Raw genomic sequence first — 23,646 nt, forward strand, 5'->3', positions numbered from 1 at the left:
GCTCTATATATTCTTGCTTTTCAATCAATTTGCATCCAATTTTAGTTTGATTGGTTTATATTAAAGAATTTATAAAATTGTTCATACCATCTATATTATGGTTGGGTAAGCTTGAGTGGGAAAATAACTATATATTAATTAATAATTTGAATTAAACAATTTTCCAAAATAATTTTTGAATTAAACATTTTATTTTAAAGTTAGTTATATAATAACAAAACAATTTATTTAAATGAATTATATAAATGGTAAACTAATTTATTTTATTTTTATTATTTTATTAAATTTTATTTTAATTAATTGTTTATATAGATTGAATATATTATTAATATATTTATCTTGTATTAATATGATATATACTTATAATGATAAAAAATTAAATTACTATGGAATTATTTTAATTCATTCTTTTAAAATATATTAAAATTTTCTTTATGTGTTTGATGAGTCTTTTCATATTGTTTGCCTGTTTGAGAATTTTAATTTTTTGTTGTTGTGATTAATATTTTTTTTTTCAAATAAAAATTTATAGGTAAATGTCATTTCTTTTTCCATCCATAGGGTCTTGGATAGATGTTGATTGGGTGTTTTGTTAATACATTACTTGATGTGAAGTCACCGGTTCAATTCCTTGCCCTGATTGAGGTGATATATTGGACATGACGAAGATGTAGTCCTGCCAAGCTTACAAAAAAAATTGTTTTCCATATATATATAGATGAATTACATCTAGGAAACATTTCTTTGTAGACTAATGTATCACCTTAAATGCTTCATAACATTCATGAAAATAAGTAAATTACTTGATTTTAGACTTTTGTGATCCATATTGAGTTTGATAATGTCTTTCGGATTAATCACATCTTAAGATTTAATACATTATCAAAATCAATAAGTAAATCACTCATTGAGATTTTTTTTACCCAAGAAAAACCTTGTAGGGGAATTTAAGATATGGTTTCCCACACTTGTGCTAATCATAATCATGCTCGCTAGGTATCTAATAACAAGAAAAAGATAAACAACATGGACAACAAGAAGCTTCCGAAAATTGCTTCAAACTCTAACTAAAACCACACGTAGTTCAAGCAAAGATGACATAATTATGCCAAGGCATGTTTAAGTCATTGAGGGATAAAAAGAAGTCATTCTACGAAATAATGATAATGTTAAAAATGTAATTACAACTAAATATAAAAATATTTGTGATGTGACAACAAATTAGAGCAAAAGATAAATTAATGTACACTGGGGAGGTGGTCAACCCTAATCTAGAAGGTCAAAAAATATCTCACTATTTTGACTAATGTATAGAAGAAAATCGACATTGCTAAGAGAAGAACAAGCTTTCATCTTCACATTTACAACCCTAAGAACTTATTATTAGTATGAATTAGATATGTTAGATATATACTTATAATGACAAAATAATTAAATTACTATGAAATTATTTTAATTTATTTTTTTAGTATATTAAAAAAAGACTTTTTGTATTTGATAAGATTTTCCAAAATTTATTTTCGGCAAGTTTTTTTTTGTGATTGATCATGCTTTTTTTTCAAATAAAATTTCTTGGTAAATTCCAAATTTGTTATCCCCAAATATATATATATATATATATATATATATATATATATATATATATATATATATATATATAGTAAACATTCCTAGGAAACATTTCTTTGGAGACTAATGTAGTGCATACAATGCTTCATAACATTCATGACATTATGTAAACTACTTGTTGAGATATTTTTTACACAGGAAAAATCATTAGGGGAAATTATGATATGGTTTCCCATATTTATTGATGTTATATTTAGTAAATTTATAAACTTGGAATAATGTTTTTCTTCCAAGTGGGTTAGAATGTTATTCTTTCCAACACAAAACTAGTCAAATATTCAACCACATTGACAATACCTTATTCAAATAAGACCTTCATTAAGTTATTTTATATAATTAAAGTTGAAATGGATTTATATATACATGGTTTCATATTTAATTACTTATATAAGAAGAGCCGCACTATATTCACTAGTGTTTATGCGGTAGGGCCCCCTGGATAAATGTGGAATCCAGAGAAGACCATATCCACCCTCCAATGCTAGGGCATCCAAAGACTTAAAAAACTGTTCAATATCTTCCTTCACCAACATATTTCAATATTAACATTATATGTGTGTGTGTAGTCTAACTTATAGATGAAACTAACTTTTCTAGGGAATTTTTTTGGTTAATTTTAACCAAAATCTAGTAGAGATTTAAAAAAAATTGAGTTTAAGTTGTTTAATCTATATAATTTGAGTGCTCTAGGGGTTTTCAAGGTGTTGAATCCATTTATGCATTTAAAAATGTAGTTTAAGCAAAAAAAAATCACAATCTTTCTTGAAAGTGTATTATCCAATTCCAATGAAGACAACTATTTCATCTATAAGTTAAACTACACCAACACACACACACACACATACACATATGTTTTGACCATATTAAGATATTTCAATTCCAAGAAAGAAGTAATTAAAGGTAAGAAAATTTAGTGTCAAGTGTGTCCTTGAAAGAGGTTGAGTGCTCCCTTATATAGGCTTCTCTCCCATGCTTTGAGGCTGACTTGACTCCATCTCTAGCCTGACATGATATTTTAGTAGACTGATTTGATTGTAGCACATTGACAAGGTCTTGGAGGGTCCCTTGACTTGACTTTGACTCAAATAATTTTTCTTACAATATGTAACATGCCCAAATGGGTCATTCATACATGAAAATGACTTAATGAATTTATAATAAACCTAGAAGCACTCAACGGGTGCTTTGAACTATAAAAATAAATTCTCTTGAGTGTGAAACCCATGCCTCAAGATTCACAATAATAAATTTATTTTTCTCTTTTCATTAAATAAATAAAATCAAGATTAGATTTTTCATTATGAATATCGAACCTAGTTACATATTTCAGCAAAGCCCGTGAGCCTTCTCCCTTTGGCAAGTTATTACAACAATATGAAAAGATAAATTTTCCTAACATAGTTTTCAGTTGTCACTTGCGACCCAATGGTTAAGTTGTTGGCCCATCTCCACATAGATTACAATTTGATTCTCACATCAGCTATTTAGGAATAGCCTTTGGATAAGTCAAATATGACCACATGGAAACCTCTGATCAGTCGCCATGTGCCAACTCTGCCATATCAGCCGATGCCACATCATCATTAGTCATTCTGCCACATGTCATATTGACAACCTATCACTTCAGCTTTGTGATGTTTACCACATCAACATGTCAACATGTGCTTCCACGTCATTGTATAGATCCTCCCACGTGTCACCATCTAATACAACCATGTAATCATATGAAATTCCACATTAGCATTCATACATAGCCGCGTGGTGTTGCCACATGGCAACTCTATAGAATCCTATCTCTATTTCTCGCAAACTTTAGAACATCATAGCTTTAGCATACAAACTCTATTTTCACCCATTCAAGTTGCATTGGAATTTTCTCATCAAGATCATTGACATGGAACTCTTTTAATTAGGTTTTGAGCACTTTTATTTTTGAGGAATTTTGGGATCCTCTTGGATTAGTATTATTTTTTGAACTTAGCTAAAAAAGGACAATTTAAAATCCAAACTATTAAATTATTCATTTATGTATGCTAGGGAAGTGACATGGAAGAAAATGAAATCTTGTGTGAGATTTATCTCCATAACTTTGTGTTGTCATAATCACCTTCTTGTGGCCGCAACTTCTATGTGGGGGATGTACAATTCATGGCTTTAGAATTTGGGCTAAGGCATAAATAGGTGATGGTATTGGAGGTAAACAAACAAATAAGGGAAGAATTATACACTCGTCTATGGGTAAGGGTAGAGGATCCTAATATAAGGTAATCAGAGTAGCCCATGGCATTTTTCTAAGGACCAACAAGGAGCCCCTATTTGGAAATAAAGGCAGGAATTAGTCATCTCTTATTTTGAAGAAATGATAAGGCTACTGAAGCCTACCAAAAGTAGTAGAAAGCCTTACCTTACAACTTCCAAATTAAGGAGCTTCATTCCCCCATCACCATGGGAAATGTTAACTCCTAGACACCCCTCTACAAAAGGTTTTTCCAATGACGTGAAACACAATTGAGTGGGTTGAGGTTCAATCCTCCATTCCTATTCCAACCTTTAGAAGATACCACCAAGAATAAATAAGCCAAAGAGTGGAAAGAGATGAAGGAGTCAACAAATTTTTACTAGTAAGGGGAATTGATTAGGTACATTGCATGATATGAAAGGCATTCTTTTAGAGAAAAAAATGAAAGTTAACAACAGTTGAATTGTAGATTAGTTGCACAAAAGTGTGAAACATTTAAAGTTGGGAAATGATGATGGTCCCACATAATAGACACCTTGTAAGTCCACTCGTAATAACAATTTTTTTGCTATTTTTTCATATTTTGATGTTTCTTTGATAAAATTTATGATAACTACATGATTATTATGAGTAAATTATGAGTTCTTGAAGAGTTAGTCTAGATTTGGAATATCCTAGCCTTTTTGTAGAAAAAATTAATGATTCGAAAAATCTTGTAGAGATGCTCTTATCCAATAGTAGGGAGATATTTCAAGGATGTTGTGCCTCTTGCAATTGAACTTGACCCAAGTCAACTTGTGTTTCATTTAAAGAAGTCCTACCAATTGTGAGCACCTTTCTGTATAATTGAGAGAAATCAACTCTCTTGTCAGGTAGGTTGTTCCCTACACTTTATATATGAACAAATTAGGGATTCAACTTAGAGATAACTATTTCTTTAATTGTTATTTCTTTTCTCTACAGATTGATGGATTTTTAACCAATTGTTCAACTATTATGTATTTTGTTTCAGGAATTTAATGAAGTAGTTATGTTTCCCATATATCTAGTGTTGATTTCTTAAAGGTCTCTAAGCATCATGGACAGGCACCACCCACAAGGGTTCTATGGATCCTTTTTCACTTATGTTATTCCATTCCCATTATTTTATAATTAAAATAATTTAAATGTTTCATATTTCTTATAGTGGGTAAGTGAGTGGTATATTTGCATGTTCTTGTGGATGTTAGATTCAGCAATGCATATACCCTCCAAAGATATCTTTTAGGTTTTTACAAGAATATTTTAGGTTCCTTGACGAGTATTTGAAATTAGAAAAACATGAGGTCCATTTATTTTTCAATCTTAATTTCCTATAGATGTTTCCTACAATGATATAGAGCTTATGTATAATAGCACAAAATATCATTCTTTTTAATGATGTTAGTTTTTAGTGCATGTTTATTCATGATGGACATTGATGTCAAACAATAGATGCTTACAAAAGGATTTAGGGAATGGATAGGGTTTTCCTATTTCCTCTTTTTACTGTAATTCAATAGACTATACTATTTTGTTTCATTTCCTATAGGTATAAAGATACAATTTACTTTTCAAGAGTACATTTGACTTCCTACAATTTAGTTTCATAGAGGTAACTTTCAAGCCCTTTAGTATGTTTGGGTACAATGAAATCAATATCTCATCAAGACCTTCTTAGAAAATTATAAACTATAGAGAAATGGAACTCATAAAATATTGAGAAACACAAACACAAAAAATGCATAAAATGAGAGAGAGACAAATATACGTGGTTCACCCAGTTTGGGCTACATTCATGGAGAAAAAACTAGTCCTTCCTTTTATATTATCTAGTAATATTTAAGAGATAAAACTACAAGAGATCCGCTGTAATTTCCTCCTCTCTCTCACACAGTCCCCTCTTTCTTTCTCAATTGGAATAATAAAATAATAATACACAATTGCAATACAATTCCCTCATATAAAATTAGTGTTACCTTCTAAGGAAAAAACACTAAATTCACATAACTTCTACCGTCATATAATTCGCTTAATAAATGACCCATATTGACTACAAAATTACAATATTTTACGAGGCAAATTTTCATCTATTTTTAGGTTTGGGGGCGCTGACCCCGAAACCCCGTCGGGGGGGGGGGCTCATAAAAGTTGTCGTTTCCCCCCAATGGAACCCCTTGATGGATATTAAACGAGTAGTGTTTCTGCCCCATTAAGAACATGGGTACAACATGGGCTTAAACAAAAACCTATGAATAATCAGGTTCCACACCCAACAATCTCCCACTTAGAGACTGATTATATAACTCCATTGTTGCTTCAATTGATGGATAATGGCTCCACTTAGACCTAGATATTTCTCATATTCAACATCATATTTGAAGGGCAATTGAAACTGACCAAAATCTCAGTTTCTCCCTGGTTACAACTTTTGTTAACATATATGCATGATTCTAGCTAGCGTGTATCTTTTCCATCTTCAGTTGTCCATCTTCCAACACTAACCATATGAAATGGTACTTTATTTGTATATGTTTAGTATTGGAATAAAGTGGTGAGTTCTTTGTAAGATAAATGCCATGATGGATGCCACTATATAACTTTCCCATCTCTTGCTTCTTGCCCAATTCATCCATAAACCTTTGTAACCAAATCATTTCTTTACTAGCCTCTGTAGAAACAATATACTCTTCTTCCATTGTTGAAAGTGCAACAATGTTTTGCAATTTTTAAACCCAACTAACAACTTTTCTACCTATAGTAAACACATAGTACCCTATGATGCTCCTCCTGTTATATTTATCATGTGCTATATATGCATCAACATATCCCTGTCAAGCAATGTTTGAACCACGAAATCATAATTCTTGATTTGTGGTACCTATCAAATACTTGAGAATCCAATTTTCTGCCACCCAATGATATTTTCTTGGATTGTTCAGATACGTGCTTACAACTCCCACTCCATGGGAAATATCAATCCTTGTGAAGACTATTACATACATTAAGCTTCCAACTGCTGATACATATGGAACTTTAGACATATAATTCATCTCTTTTGGCGTCTTGGGACACATCTCCTTACATAGATTCAAATTACTAGCCAAAGGTGTACTAACTAGTTTTGTATTCTTCATATTAAATATTTCCAACACCTTTTGTATGTGATCACTTTGAGACAACATTAATTTGCAATTTTTCCTGTCTCTAGTTATTCTCATACTAAGGATTTATTTTGCATCACCCAAATCCTTCATTAGAAATGAATTTTCCAAGTTTCCTTTTAGAAAATTTATTTCCTGCATGTTAGACCCTGCAATAAGCATGTCATCTACATAGAATAACAATATAATATAACTTCCGTCATTTTTCTTTTTAACGTGAACACAATGGTGACAGTGACATCTAGTATAACATTGTTCATACATAAAACTATCAAATTTTAGATACAAATGCCTTGGAGCTCGTTTTAATCCATACAAGCTCTTCTTCAATTTGCACACTAACTTCTCCTTCACTTTGACCTCATATCCTTGTGGCTACTACATATATATTTCCTCCTCTAAATCCCCATGGAGAAAGGTTTTATTTACATCTAATTGCTCAAGATGCAAATATTCTATTGCCACTACACTTAAAATAGTTTTGATTGAATTCATTTTAACAATAGGAGAAAAAATTTCATCAAAGTCTATACCTTTGTTTTGTGCAAACTCCTTCACCACAAGTCTAAACTTATACCTCGTTTGCCTCCATCTTCTTCCTTCCACTTGCAAACCCTTTTATTCTGTAATGTTGTTTTACATGCAGGCAACTTGACTAAGTCCCAAGTCTAGTTATGCATCAAGGATTCAATCTCTTATTCCATGGATTTCTCCCACTTCTTCATGGTTTATACCTGCATTTCTCCTTCATATATTTCTCGTTCACCAAAATTAATCAAAAATACATAATATAATGAAGGAGAGTATCGTTGAGGTGGTCTACTTATCCTGTTAGATTTTCTAACACCACTTTCAAGGGTTTGAGGTGCCTGTTGTTGTTGTGGTTGTTGGTCATTATAATTTGCAGACACCTTTACCTTTTTTGTGATCTCATCAAGCACTGTGTATTCTTTGTTTTCCTTCTCCTGTTTCTTTACCTGCACCTGATCCTTATATAAGACCTTTTCATTGAATATGACATCTTTGCTCCTAATGATTTTGTTATTTTCATGATCATATAATTGGTAGCCAAAATAATTAACACCATATCCAATAAAGATACATTTCTTTGAATTTTCCTCAAGATTTGTTCTATTTTATTTATTAATGTGGACAAAGGCTTCACAATTAAAAGTCTTTAAAAATGAGTAGTTTACCTTTTTACCTGTCCATGCCTCCTCAGGAATAACACCATCCAAGGAACTTGAAGGACCTTTGTTTATTTGATAATCAATAGTATCTACAACATCTGTCCAAAAATTTAAAGGAAATCATGTATGTAATCTCATGCACCTTGCATGATCCATGATTGTTCTATTCATCCTTTCTAACACCATTTTCTTGTGGTGTTCCTAGAATTGTCTTCTCTCTGTGAATTCCATGCTTTGAACAATACTTATCAAAGTATTTGCTGCAATATTCACCCCCATTGTCTGATTTGAGACACTTAAACTTCTTTCCTGTCTCATTCTCAAACAAGGCTTTCCATTTCTTGAAAGTATCAAATACATCATATTTATTCTGAATACAATAAATCCAAGTTTTCCTAGTTTCATTGTCAATAAAAGTAACATAATAGCGAGATCCACTGAGATATGATAACTAAGCAGGTACCCATACATATGTATGCAAAATATTTCTTTCCCACCTCCAAGAAATCCAACTCTCTTTTGTTTTCCATAAACACAATTTTCACAGAAACCCAAATCAACATGCTTCAAACCTGGCGGAAAAATCCTTGAGTGAAGAATTTGCATCCATTTCTCACTCATGTGCCTAAGCCTACGATTCAACAATGTTGTATATTCTCCAATGGAGGTTAAAGAATCAAAAAGATTAGAAATACAATTGCATAAATACAATGTACCAACCTTTTCTCCTTTTGCTATTACTAGGGCTCCTTTAGTGACCTCCCAAGTTTTTTCTGTAAAAGTAGTTACACAACCTTCACCACCTAATTGCCCTGCTGAAATTAGATTTTTCTTTAGAGATGGAATATTCCTTACCTCCTTCAATATCCATTGGTTTCCATTATGTTTCTTTATAAAAACCTTACCCATTCCAATGATTTTACAGTGTTTATCATCGCCCAAATGAACCTGCCCACATGGTCATGAAATTGTTTCATATTAGGTGTGGTATGGAATGAGGCCCCTGAATCTACCACCCAAGCATCAATAATATTCTCTAATGAAATAATCAACACATATTGCAACACATCACCTATCAAATTTGCTTCATGATTGTTTTCTTGTTATCCATCTCCTTCTTTTCCCTTCCGAGAGTTGTAGTCTTTCTTCAGGTGTCATTTCTTCCCACATTTCTAGCACACTTGATCTGAATTTAAACATGAATGAAACAAATTATAGATATAACCATAAATACAAAGGTGCAACAGAAATAAAACTTCATTTCATTACTATCAAATACTGAAATATGCCTACAAACATAATGGAAATGAGACTAGCTTGGGTGATGGTAGCTTATCCCTCAGAAGAGATGTGGCAACTACATGCCTCTAAAATGTGTTAAAATGATGCTCAAGGGTCTATTCATTATTGAAAAACATGATAAGATCCTAAACAACCAAAACCCTAAGCCCAAGAGATGTAACACCAAGAGTTTGTGGGTCCCATTGGGATTAGTTGTGAAGTCAACTTCCCATGGTCATAACTTGGTCATATTATCTCCATTTGGCAGGTATGATACCTTGTTGGAAATATCTATTTTACTAATACAACATTTACCACAGGCCTATAGTGCATTAAACCTCAAAACAACATCTTTTAGGGGGTCAAAACTACTCCAAAAATTTAGGACCCAAAAAACTGCTAAAAATACTAAATGCCAAAATAAACAAGGAAACAAACGAAACTGACTGGAGGTCTAGGTTGGTAGTTTCCTCTGATGTGATACTCTTCTTGAAGGCTTCCAATATAGTCATCTTACAAAATCTATCCACGACCACAAAGACAAAGTCATTACAATGCTTTGTAGATGGGAGACGAGACATATAATCCATGGAGATGGATTCCCATAACTGGATTGGAGTAGGCAGAGGAGTGTACAGGTCTTGCTTCTTAATGGTTGGCTTGGTGATGGTGCAAGCAGTGCAGGATATGATATACTTCCCAACATCTAATCAGAGTTTGGGCCAATAAATTACTTTTGTAGTACAACCACAATTTTCTCCACACTAAAGTATCCTACGACTTGACTGTAGTGTGCCTCCCAAATCAGCTTGGCACACTTGCTTGAAGGAACACAAAGGTGGCCCAAGTAGTATAAGAATGCTTCATGGAGGTGGAAATCAAGAACTTTCTTGCCAGCTACTAGCATCTAGTATGTTGAGGTGACTTCGGATCACTTTTGTATAGTTGTGGCCATCCAAAGGTCTCGTGACCACAAGAGTTGAGAATAGTAGTTAGTTCTGCAACTGTGGTCTGTCTGAGGCAGTCTACGACATGATTGGTGCTACCCTTTTTGTATTTAATGTTCAAGTGGAATTGTTGCAGATACATAGAAGACTTCTGATGGTGATCATTTTGCAACTTCCCCTATGTACGTATAAACTGAAGAGGTCAATGATCGGTGTGGATGACCATCTCCTACCCTAGAATGTAGTGCTTCCATTTTTGACAAGCCTGCACGATGGAATACATCTCTTTATCATAAGTGGGGTACTTCCGAATTGTATCGGAAAGTGTCTCACTTGATAGGCCACTGGATTCCTGTGATGGTTGAGGAATGCACCAATAACATAGTTTGAGGCCTCTGTCTCAATATCAAATGGCTCCTGTAGGTTTGGCAGTGTGAGTATTAGTGCAGAGAAAAGGTGCTGCTTCAACTCAATGAATGCCTTCTATTGGGACTCAGAATATGAAAAAGTTTCTTTCTCCCTGCCATTATTAATCCGACTCAGAGGCCAAGTGATATGGGAGAATCCCAACACGAACCTCAGATAGAAATTTGTAAGGCCCAAAAAGTTGCGAAGCTCTGTTAGAATGGTCGGGGTTGACCAATCCCGAGTGACTTGGATCTTGGTCGGGTCCACATGCATGCCACACTCATCTATGATGTAACCCAAGTATTGGACCTGACTCATGTTAAAGCTGCATTTCTCCAATTTGGCACACAATTTTTGTTGTCGAAGGGTTTGAAAGACCTACCGAAGTGTTGCAAGTGTTCTTTGCAACTTTGGCTAAAGATGAGAATGTCGTCCAGATAAACCACCACGAATGAGTTGGTAAACGGCCACAAGATTTCATCCATTAGCCTCATAAAAGTAGTAGGGGAATTTTTCAACCCAAAGGGCATAACCAACCATTCAAAAAGGCTTTCCTTTGATTTATAGATGATCTTCCATACATCTGTGGGCTCTATTGGAACTTGGTGATAAATAGACTTCAGATCGACCTTGCTGAAATACTTGGCCCCATTGAGGTCGTTTAGTAGGTCATCAATCCATGGAATTGGATACCTGTTCTTGACAATGATTGTTTAGTGCCTGATAATTAATGGAGAGCCTCCAGCTTCCATCATTCTTCTATACAAGTATAATCAGGCTCCCAAAAAGCAAGGACCTTGGTCAGATGTGCCCTTTTTGCATCCACTCTTGGACTTTCCGCTTGATCTCTTCATTTTATAAAATGGAGCGATGATATATCGTCCTGTTGGGTAGAGGTGCTTGAAGAGTCAGATCGATTGAATGCTTGACCTAACAATGTAAGGGTACCCCTATGGGTGAGGAGAAGATGTCCCTGTATTCTTCCATGACTGTATCCACCTGCTTTTGCTTCTTGGAGGAACCCTTCCTGGGGGCCATGGATGTGGCTACGACCTTCGCCTTACTGTGAGAGTGAATCAGAAAGAAAACAAATTTCCTAGTCTGGGAGATGACCTTACTACATTGCTTAGCATAGATCTGCCTTTTCTTGATTTACTTTGATTTCCTCGGCTCCTTCCTCTATCCAGTTTCTTCTCCTAGTCTCTGCAGTCAAAGCATTACCTGATGTCTCACTGAATATTTTCCATTGCATTTCCTCGCTAAGGATGACAACAACAACATCATCAAACTTTAAAGTACTAGATCTAGAGAAAAATTTACTAATAGCCATAACTAATCCATTCCAAAATTTTAGCAATTACTACAGAAATAATAGAGCCCTAACTTCATCATCAAAATGTACCCTTTTAGAACTTAATTGACTGGTAACTATGTTAAATTCATTTAAATGATCAACAACAAACCCACCTTATGACATCTTCATATTAAATAGATGCTTCATAAGAAATACCTTATTTGAGGTTGAATGTTTTTCATATAGTTTGGCCAATGCTGTCATTCAACCTTGTCTTGTCGTTTCCTTTGAAATTTTGAATGCCACCACCATTACTAGACATGTGCGCATTTTTCCTTGTGCTTTTTTGTCAAGAATCTCCCATTCTGCGTCTGTTATACTCATTGGCTTCTTTGATTTTCCACGCAATGGTAGATATATATCTTTATAATACAAATAATCTTCCATTTTCATCTTCCACAATTGGTATTTTTGGAGAAACAACGAGTTCTTCCTTTTACATTATCCATCAAAATGAAGTGATATAACCTACAACAGATCCACTGTAATTTCCTCTTCGCTCTCGCTCAATTCCTTATTTATTTCTCGCTCAGAGTAATAATAATACACAACTTCAATACAATTCCCTCATATAAACCGAGGGTTGTCTTCCAAGGAGAAAAACCCTAAATTAACATAAATTCTACTGTAATATCATCCTCCTAATGAACGACCTAGATTGACAATGAAATTATAATATTTTATAAGACAATTTTCATCTATTTTTAGCTTCAGCGACGCTTCCCTCAAACCCATGCTAGGGTTGGGGGCTCATACAAGTCATCGTCACCTCCCCTGGACACCCCTATGGTGAATAAAACATGCATCATTTCCACCCGATTAGGAACATGGATCCAACATGGTTAAACAAAAACCTTCCACAACGTATTCACTTATAGTGAACGATGATAGAAAGGACTGCAAAAAACGAGGGATCATGATCATATATATTGAGAAACGTTCAATATAGTAAGGAGGACAAGATTCCAAAGGGAGAAAAAAGGTTCCATCAAGAGAGTACTTGAATGGTGAAGACAATTGATCTAATCTCTGGATGGAACCCTTCTTCTCCCTTTGGAATCTTATCCTCCTAATCTCTGGAGAGTATATATATTTGATTCATGTTAAAAAATAAATCACTAGATTTTATGAGTAATTTTAATTGTCCCCTTGCTTCATTAGTCAATTTCTCAACATTTTTATTATCTCTTCTTTCTTGTTTTACAAATAGCTAGTCTAGTATTTTTTTCACACTTGGATCTTATGATTATGCTTAAAATACAACATAGCATTTTCTCCCTTCAGACATGTTTTCTTCCCTAATCACTCAGAATAACACCTAGAATGGCATCAAAAGCATCTTGAATATACAATGCACAACACCTCAAAACTTGTATGACCTAGAGTTGATAATAAAATTAGGACCAAAGGAACATAGCCTTCTTGCTATTAACCATATTAAGGTTAATATTAGAATTTGATATTAACCATGTAAAATATTAGGGTCACGAATATTAAGCAATGCAAAAGACTAAGGGAATCATTAAGTATCATGTCCATTCTTCAAAATTCTACATCAACATGCATATTTTTTCTTTCAAAAGCATTATTTCAAAATTGTTTAAAATCTTACAAATATGTAAGCATGATGGATGGATGGGTAGGTACATAGGTTTACTAAGAAGAAATTCACATAGGGGTTTGTCAATGTCATTAACTAAGAATAAATTCACAAATTTAAAGCAAGTATATTATTTCATGTAATTAAATGCTTCCAAGTAATTTTTGAGTTTGTGATATGAAATAGGTGATTGTAGAGGAAATAGTTTCTTTTAATTATCTTTTATGTTTGGGTTTAGAGATTAATATGGAGGTTTAGTGGAGTTACAATGTTGATTAAAATATTGGCCATAGTCCTATTTTCACATTTTTGAATTTTTTATGCATGTAGAGGTGTGGGCAAGATGATATGCTCCTTAGCTACATGCCTTATGCACTACATATTAATGCAAAGAAAAATACTAAAGTCAATAAATGAAAGGCTTGTTTATGAACTCATGTAAAGTGAAGGCATGCTAAGGTGTGGAAAAGTAGATGTGAAGCCTTATCCCCAGACACCATATTCCTCATTTTAATGAAAGTGTGAGATTAGTTAAGAAAAAGAGGTGTAGAAGTTGGGTACAGTGAGAATTGCATCACATCTAAGTGAGCCTACTCCTCATTTTGTTCCCCAATCCACAAAATGCAAGTCTTGTAGAGCTTAAAGTGGTCAGGTGTGTACTTTGCAACCAACATGGAAGATAGGTAAATGAAAGAATGCCACATGGCCAATGTAACCCTAAGAGAAAAGGAATGTAACACTAATAATGATGGACTCAGAGGTATTAACAATAGATTCTTAGTGTTCACTTAATATTCCTTTGAGAGAAGGAATCACAAAAGGAGTTAATAAAGAGGATGTGAAGGGGGCTACTGCTTAGATATTGGAAAATCTACAAATTGCATTTTTGGAGTTTTTGATTAGAGAGTGGAAATCTTTAGAGGAATTCTACAACAATATAAAGGATGAAAAAGAACAAATGTGGTTTTAGAGAGAAACGAAAAACAAGATATTGAGTGTATCAATTAGAAGTGAAGATTGTCATTGAGCTAGACTTATTGTGAATACTAGCACAATGAGAAGCCATTACTACAAGGCCTTCAAACTTTAGGTCATACTTACTTTCTTCTCCATCTTCAAATACTCAATTTAAAATTAAAGAAAAAATTAGTATATCAATATACATTAATAAAAATGAGATACTATTTCTATTTTAAAAAATGTTAATACTATTAATAAAACTAATAAAATAAATTATAAAATAAAACTACTTCAAATCTCATAATTTTACTTATAAACTTTTAAATTAACTTGGATATTAAAAAACTTTTATATCATAAAATTTAAAATTTAAAATCAAACCATTTAAACACACTTATAAATATTTACTATTAAATATAAGTAAATAACCCAAGTAAATGCTTTAAAACACATTAGCTAATATAAAATACATATGAGAATTTATATCATACAGTGTTCAAACATACACACACCAAGAGAAATGGAAGTGGCCAGAATAATCAATTAAACCTAAATCCACATAAATATCAAAATATGAAAAACTTACTACCATGGTTCATTTCTAATAAAGATAATATTGACTTTTAAATAGAAAATCTATTGCTTTTGTTAAATTCACTCCATCACGACCATTCAAATTTAAAATAATATTTCATAATAACAATTCATTTACTAATATATAGTAATAAATATAATAAAGCCAAATTTGTTCTTTCATAAACGATTCCCAGCTCTAATCCCTTGACCTAGACTTGCTGTTTCAATATCCATTGACGAAGTATTATTACAAAAGTTGATCTTAAGTTTCTGGGATGTATTTGAATCAGAGGGACCTTCAAGCCTTCGGTTATGCAGGTAAGAATAGAATTCTATAAACCACACTTTGAAGTTCTCAAAGAATGGAACAAAATGAACACATCTCTCAATTAATATAGAAGACGACTATCCCTCTTTCTACATAAAATTAAAACCTCCAGGTGGAACTTGTGGCAGCTGGTCTGTATTAAAACCACAAGCAGTTTGAAGTGTATCTGACCATGATATGTCATCGTTATCTTCCTCCGCAAAATAAGTATCAAGGACATTGATTGAGTTTTCAGACACCTCTGTGCTCTCATGTAACTGCATGTCGTTAACCTTATCCTGAATTAGCTGTGCATATATATTAACATCCGTGAGACCTGCATTTCTTTCAATCGTGCCAGCTCTCATTATGTTTGCTAACCCTTCAAGACAGACTATTATAATCCTTGGATCTTGGCAGGCTAGCAGATCACAAAGTGGGTCAATGCAACCTTGACTTGCAATATATCTGTAAAAGAGAAAAAAAACTTTGCTATCAACCTGGCATCATAAGAAAAACCATTGCAGAAAATTGCACATGCAAAGAGAAAAGGGCTTCATACCTTATCTGTTCGTTACTTCCAGCAGAAGTTGCATTTGAAACCGCCCATGCTGCCTCTCTTTTTATATCGAGTTGAGCATTTGCTAGAAGCGATATGAGTGGGGGAAATATTTGGGCATTGATCACAGCCTGCAATAAAAGTGGAGTGCATCAAAACAAACGTCTTAGTTTATGTCACACAAAATGTGACATTGGTAGCAAGTAACAATATATATCCAAAACCATTTCCACCTGAACTTGCTCCTTGGTCCCCGCAGTAATATTGGAGATTGCCCAACAGGCTTCCCTTATTATGTTTTTCTTTGTTTGTTGGGTTGTGAGTAGATGGAAGATGGGAGGGAGAACCTGATTGTCAATAACAAACTGCACAGAACAAAATATAAGATAAATAGGCCAGCATGAAAGTAGTTCCACCATGGTTGGAACTTGGATTCTTTGCATGGTGGCCTTCTGTGTCAATCAAACCAATAAAATAAAATAAATGGACCTATTGTACTCAAATTACTTGGAAGAAATATGAAAATCCTATTGAAGTCAAATTATTTGGAAGAAATATGAAAAAATGTGTGAAGCTAGACCTGAGTTTGCACATCATCGCCTGAGGCAATGTTGCCCACTGTTCGCAAGACAGGAATAACGACCAACCATGAAGGATGCCTAAAATACAAACAACTCATGTTTATAATTATAAATACAACGGATCAGAATCCTCTATAAAATATTTTACATTACGTAAATAACATAAATTCCCTAAGCTTCGAGTCAATTACAGATTAAAAAACAACAAAAATACTCTCAATTGATTTGTTTAACATTATATGCTTATAATACTCACGACAAAAGCTCCACCAACTTTGGGAAAATGCCGGCATCAATGATTTCCTGAATTTTCAAACTTGGGCTATCAGTATCAGTAAGATCGGATAAAGCCCAGCATGTATTTGTTAATATTTCCTCATCTTCCATACGGATTAGACACCCCAGCATAGGGAATGCATCTTTCACCTGAAAGCCATAATAAAATTCATATAAAAAGCGGTCATATTTATTGCATATTGTGCAATATCTGGAAAATCTAATAGAAAGCAGTATCTCAACGGCAGAAATATTGGGAATCTCAGCATTAACTATGTTAACTCTTTGACTTAACTCTGGTCTATCCAATTTGAATAATATAGAAAATTATAAAATCTAATTAAACTGACAATTTGAAAAATACAGAAAGTTATAAAATCTAATTATACTCAAGTGCGAAAAGAATATAAAATAAATCTGTACAAACTATGAATACATAAGCAACCGACTACTGGAACAAACACACATTCTCCAAACTGCAAATCCAACTTGCAGGCAATGGCAATTGCTTCCTGACTTGAAACCCAAGTCTGAGAGATTTTTTCAAAACCTAAAACCTCTTTAACATAGTCATTGTAATAAAAGAAGCCTCTAGATGCATCTAGCATTCAAATCTACCGAGTATCAAGAGCTATAAAAAAATTGACAGCAGATACAATCTTGAAGGAGCCAGCCTGAAAAGGTATTATGCTTACCAGCTCAAATGGAGGTAAAGGTTTTCCACGACAAAGATTTGAGAGAGTCCATGCAGCATTTCTCACCATTGAAAATCTGGCATTCTCATTAAACTGGGCAATAACCGGCCTCAATGCTCCATGAGCGAGTGCGAGATCTCTATAATCTGGAGAGTCTCCGGCAATATTTCCCAAAGCCCAAACAACCTTATACCAACACCAATTGAAAGGTCAGGGAGTAATTTGTTATTAAAGTTCAACCGTACAGAAGTTATAAAGATAATTAGAAAATAAGGTTAATTATCATTGTAAAAACTCAGCTGAATGCAAATTATAAGTTAAAAAGTAACCTATGAATGTATGTACACCATGCAATACTGTACCTGTTCTCTAACGTTATCGTTCTCAGAGCTAAGAAGCTCTATAAATATAGGGAGTGCCCCGGAGTCAATCACAACCTTTGCATGCTCAGAGGTTCCAGCGACTATATTGGTCAGACTCCAAGCTGCTTCAAACTGTATTATCATGCATGATCACAAAATATCAATAATATAATTCTATACAAGCTATCAATCATCACAATTATAATTCTAAAATAGTATATATATCCTATATGCCCGCACATTTTGTTTAGGTACAAGGTATCAAAATACATTCTATTGATTACACAACAAGAAACCATTTTACTAACAGCACAACTACCCTACATACACCTATTAATTTAAAGAGCATTATCAATGAGGCATGTCAAACCAAACTGAGTTATTTATTTCATTCTATCTAAAACTGATATAGCTTCGTCTGAAACCTTGATGCATTAGATGTTAACCATGGAATATTGGAATACTGACGTTTGCTGTGCTTTTCAGTTCGAAATCGAGATATCATCAGACACATGCATCTGGAAATTGCATCTTACCTGAAGCTGTGGCATATCACCTCTCTTGAGAATATCGATAAGCAGCGGAACTACACCCGACTGGATGACCATATCGATTGGAGGTGCACCTCCTGCACAAAGAAGGTGTTAATAAGAGCTGGGACGATTGTTGGTTTGCATTAAAATTTTAAATCTGGTTGTGGTTTCTGATCAGACATGATAACATATAGAGAAAGAGAATCCGACCTATAGATAACATATTTCGCAGATGAATAGCAGCAGCCTCTTTTGTCTGAAGATCATCATGAGCAAGCGCAAAAACAGTCGCTGACAAATTCTGCAATTGCACCCACAAGCATTTGGCACTGTAAATCAATCTAAACACAACATTTCAACCCTAACATGACAGTAATTGAGATAATTCATTCGTTACTCTGATAGGTCTGGCTTATTTTGGAATAAGGTTTTCCTAATTTCCATTCTTTAGCAATAAAATATTATGGATGTTTAGATTTAATAACCAGAAAATATTTTTAGTTCTAAATTATTTTTGGTATTACAAATAACAAATAAGTATAACTTTCTTGTGTTCTAGAAGGTTGTTATGGGAGAGCGTTTAGATTTCTTTGTGGTAACTTTTTTTTATATATCAGATTAGGGTTAAGTATCACAGCAAACCTAGTTAACCAAAAACATCGATATAATATTTTTTACCACTCAGAAATCCAAACATTTCCACGTATAAATAGTTTGCTAAGTATGAACTTAACCAACCATTTAATACTGTGCTAATTCCCTTTAGATCAGTGAACTTACCTTCTCATCGAGATCACAATTTGGAGCAGAGGCAACAACTTCTCTGCGTTTTTTCCGCAGGCTTTCCTCACGTTTAGACTTTCGAATCTCCACCATGTTTTCCCCTCGCATGCGGCGGGCTGCTGTTGTATCAATTGCCATCTTGTACTGTTGCTTCCGGAATTTGGCTTTGGAATCAAACATTTTGGCCTCAGGGAATAAGGATTCTCTCAAAATTGATCCCAGGAAACTAAAAGAGTTGCAGTCACAGTAACCCCACACGCGTTTACTCAATTCAACACCCCTTCGACTCCTCTTACTCTCCGCTAATTATATTGCGACTACTAACCTAAAAGCCTTTTCGACTGCCCTGGGGAGATCCTTCTGCACACGCACAGCAATACAAAGACTGAGACGCAAGAAATCTCGGTGGTTGAGAGTTGCTTCCTGCAGTATAACAAATCAGCCCTACGCGCCCGGTTTCGATTTTAGACAATAAGCAAGGTTAGAGATCTATTTATAAGGTGTTGGTGCATTTCATTTTGGACAATAAGCGAACTTAGAGATCGTGTCGGTGCATTCCATGGTTGTCTAAAACACCGGAAACTTGAAGTAGTTTGATGGTAATCCGGTAAATCATTGGTGATCAGTTTGAAGTAATTTTCCATATTTTGTAGATGGTAATCAGGTAAATCATTGGTATAAGTTATAAAGCATTGGAAACTTCAAAATAGTTTTCCACAAACTTTTTTCGATTATAAGTGGGAGTAAATGGCCAGCCTCGTTCCAAGAAAATCTGGCAACAACTAACAAACATATGAAATAACATGGCTCCACACTAATTGAACTAACCCTTTATAACTAGCTATATATAAATAAATAATTAAATTAAATTTAAAATATTTAGAAAATAATGAGGGAATTAATGGGCATTTATATTTTATGGAACAACAATACTTGTAATAAGAAAAAAATAATAATTTTTTTATAATTTTTTTTATAATTATTCATTTTTTTAAATGGCTTTAAGGTAACAATATCATATAACATGGCTTACATTAATTGAATTAACTCTTAGGATTAGATACCACTAATTATATATAAATAAATAATTTAATTGAATTTAAAATATTTTGAAAATGTTAAGAGAATAAATATGCATTTATATTTTATGGAGCAAAACTAATTTAAAATAATTTGAAAATGATAAGAGAATTAATTGGCATTTATATTTTATGGAGTAAAACTAATTGATTGAGGGGAAAACTCCATAGTTAAGTGCGCTTGAGCGAGAGGCGATCTGGGATGGGTGACCTCCCCAGAAGTCCTGGTTACTGGGTGCAAGCCCCGGAAGAGATGTTGACGCTATGTGATTTATTTCACTAGTTTCAATCCAACTTCTTCACCCCTGTGTAAGCATCACCTGATACAATGAGTGCTAAGTGGCAAATGGGGTAGCAATCTAAGTGAGTTTGATTGTGGGGAAAACCCCACAGTTAAGCACGCTTGAGCCATAGGCGATCTAGGATGGGTGACCTCCCGGGAAGTCTTGGTTACCTGGTGCAAGCCTCGGAAGTGATGTTGATGCTATGTGATTTATTTCACTAGTTTCAATCCCACTTCTTCACCCCTGTGAGCATCACCCGATGCAATGAGTGCTAAGTGGCAAATGGGGTAGCAAGATAAGTGGGCTTGATTGTGGGGAAAACTTCACAGTTAAGTGCGCTTGAGCCAGAGGTGATCTGGGATGGGTGACCTCCGGGAAGTCCTGGTTATCGGGTGCAAGCCCCAGAAGTGATGTTGACGCTACGTGATTTATTTCACTAAGCGTGCTTGAGCCAGGGTGACCTACTGGGAAGTCCTAGTTACTGGGTGCAAGCCTCGGAAGTGATGTTGACACTATGTGATTTATTTCGCTAGTTTCAATCCCACTTCTTCACCCCTATGAGCATCGCCGGATGCAATGAGTGCTAAGTGGACTATTCAAAAGTCATGAAAAATTAGTTAGTTACTAGTCAGTTACTACTACCTCCCATGGATAGTTACTAGTCAGTGACTACTACCTCTCATGGAAATGGTCATAGATGAATGACTTACTTAACACAATTGAATGCCAAAAACTGATATCTAACAATTTAAAACATTTTGAAAATGATAAAAAAATTAATAGGCATTTATATTTTACATATCAAAACTAACTTAAAATATTTTGAAAACTATAAGAAAATTAAGCTTCATATATATTTTATGGAGCAAAACCACTTATAGTAGAAGAAAAATTACTTATAATAAGAGAGAGTTAACAAAAAAAATTAATAGGCATTTATATTTTACGTAGCAAAACTAACTTAAAATATTTTGAAAACGATAAGAAAATTAAGCTGCATATATATTTTATGGAGCAAAACCACTTATAGTAGAAGAAAAATTACTTATAATAAGAGAGAGTTAACGAGGTTTTTTACAACGTAATCATTTTTTTATATGACTTTAAAGTAAATGATTTATAAACTTTGAAGGTCTAATTACACGGTCAAAATAGATTAGTTATGGTGTATGGAGAACCTTAACTAGTTGTCTTCACTAAGACTTTTTGGAAGATTTTTCGGTGGGTTTTCTTTATTTAATTTCTTTAAAATCTAGTAGGAATTTATTGAAATTACAAGTTAATGGGTAACTCCCTCACAATTGAGTGACGTAGGGATTTTTAGGGATTTTTCATGGTGCTTTATATATCTATATATATATATATATATATATATATATATATATAGTCAAAAAAACCAGTTTAAATAACACAAATCAATCTTTCTCCTCAAATTTTTCTGCTAGATTCTAACATAGGAAAGTTCAAAAAGTCCCACTAAAAAAACTCTGAACTAAAAGATAGAGATGAGTTCAAGTTAAACTAAACATTTTTATTTTTCTTTTATTTTACATGAATAATTCTTTTTCTTAATAGTTGAACTTAAAAGGTGATTTGTTTTATATATTATGAATGTATTTTGGATTTTATTTGTTGTTCAAAACAATTGTATATAGGTTGTTTGAGTGCTAAGTTTTGTTATAGGGTTTTGTTTAAATATTTATTAATAAACAAATTTCTTTTGGTGGTGGAAGGTAATGAGTGGATTAAATGTTTCTTTACAATTAAACTCAATGCTTGGTTGGTCTTTAATAATAAATTAATCACTTGAGGCAATTTAGTGAAACATAATTGGATCTTTCCTAATTGTTGCTGTCTATGCCATGAGCAAGAAGAATTTTATGTGCACTCTTTTATGAGATGCAATTATTTTCTAAGTTCCATGAAATCCTTTTCAACCCTTTCAAGCCAAAGGGAAAGGATTTCTAGGTAGGCTTATCCCTTTGTGACATCTTCTTAGCTTGGTGGGTAGACAAGAAAGTTTTCTCTTTTAAGAAATTGTCATTTATATTAATCTCTTGCTTATGGGGAGCTAAGAATATTTGTGTTTCAAAACAAGTTCATGCCTCTAAAAGTGTGTTCAACCAAGGTGGTTGCATCAACTTGTGAATTTAATTCATACCCAAAGTCAATCAAGAAAATGAATCTAATCATATGAATGTTTAACAATGACACCCCATGGGATTATTTTGATGGTGCTAACTAAGGCCGCACCCTCACTGTGGTGCAGGGGTTGCACTTTATTTTAATCACAATCACTTAATGTATTGTTGTTATGTGCCAAGAAGGGTTTCAAAAAATAAAGAAAAAATTGCAACTCTATATTTCTTGTTGGAATTGTCAAGGAAAAAATATTTATCCAAGTCACAGGTTTTTTAGGATTCTAAACCAGTCATATATTATGAAAATCACAATGGGGAATCTTCTAACATTGCGACATGATATTCAGAATGTTGTGGGTGCATTGCTACAAGGGAGGATGATGTGCATGAAATTATGTAAAAATGCCAAGATGGATGATGTGGATGTCACTATGCTACAAGGAGGATATCCTATTAAATTTTAAGGGCTAGCTACTTTTGGCCTACCATACATAAGGATGCCTTTTGATACACTCCTCAGTATGTTAATGTCAACGGATGGGAAAACCCACTAGCAAAAATGAGATTCCGTTCCAACCCCATGTATCACTAGATCCTTTTGATAATTGGGGTATTTAGTTTATAAGACCCATTGATCCTCCTTTAAGACAAAAGGAATATATCATTAGGTGAATTGATTA

The 23,646-nt window shown here is 33.7% G+C and overlaps 1 protein-coding gene across 1 annotated transcript; it reads right to left on the reverse strand.

Moving 5' to 3' along the window:
- Nucleotides 1-15,783: 15,783 nt before the first annotated feature.
- Nucleotides 15,784-19,642, reverse strand: LOC149170021 (importin subunit alpha-1b-like). Its single transcript, XM_089425425.1, has 10 exons — nt 19,460-19,642; nt 18,890-18,980; nt 18,683-18,774; nt 18,147-18,278; nt 17,785-17,970; nt 17,070-17,239; nt 16,813-16,891; nt 16,466-16,597; nt 16,236-16,363; nt 15,784-16,141 (listed from the first exon to the last, which is right to left on the reverse strand). The coding sequence occupies exons 1-10, from the start codon at nt 19,640-19,642 to the stop codon at nt 15,784-15,786; spliced, it is 1,551 nt and encodes a 516-aa protein (XP_089281551.1).
- Nucleotides 19,643-23,646: the final 4,004 nt, after the last annotated feature.

This window comes from Pinus tabuliformis, chromosome 4_2 (assembly GCF_031772625.1).
Source record: "Pinus tabuliformis cultivar Carrire ecotype Pingquan chromosome 4_2, CPIR1, whole genome shotgun sequence".
Lineage (NCBI taxonomy): Eukaryota > Viridiplantae > Streptophyta > Pinopsida > Pinales > Pinaceae > Pinus > Pinus tabuliformis.

Coding starts and splice junctions, on each gene's coding strand:
- LOC149170021 (XM_089425425.1), bottom strand. CDS start 19,642: ATGTTTGATTCCAAAGCCAAATTCCGGAAGCAACAGTACAAGATGGCA. Junction 17,240..17,784: donor CTTTACCTCCATTTGAGCTG/GTAAGCATAATA, acceptor TATGGCTTTCAG/GTGAAAGATGCATTCCCTAT. Junction 16,142..16,235: donor GGAAGTAACGAACAGATAAG/GTATGAAGCCCT, acceptor TCTCTTTTACAG/ATATATTGCAAGTCAAGGTT.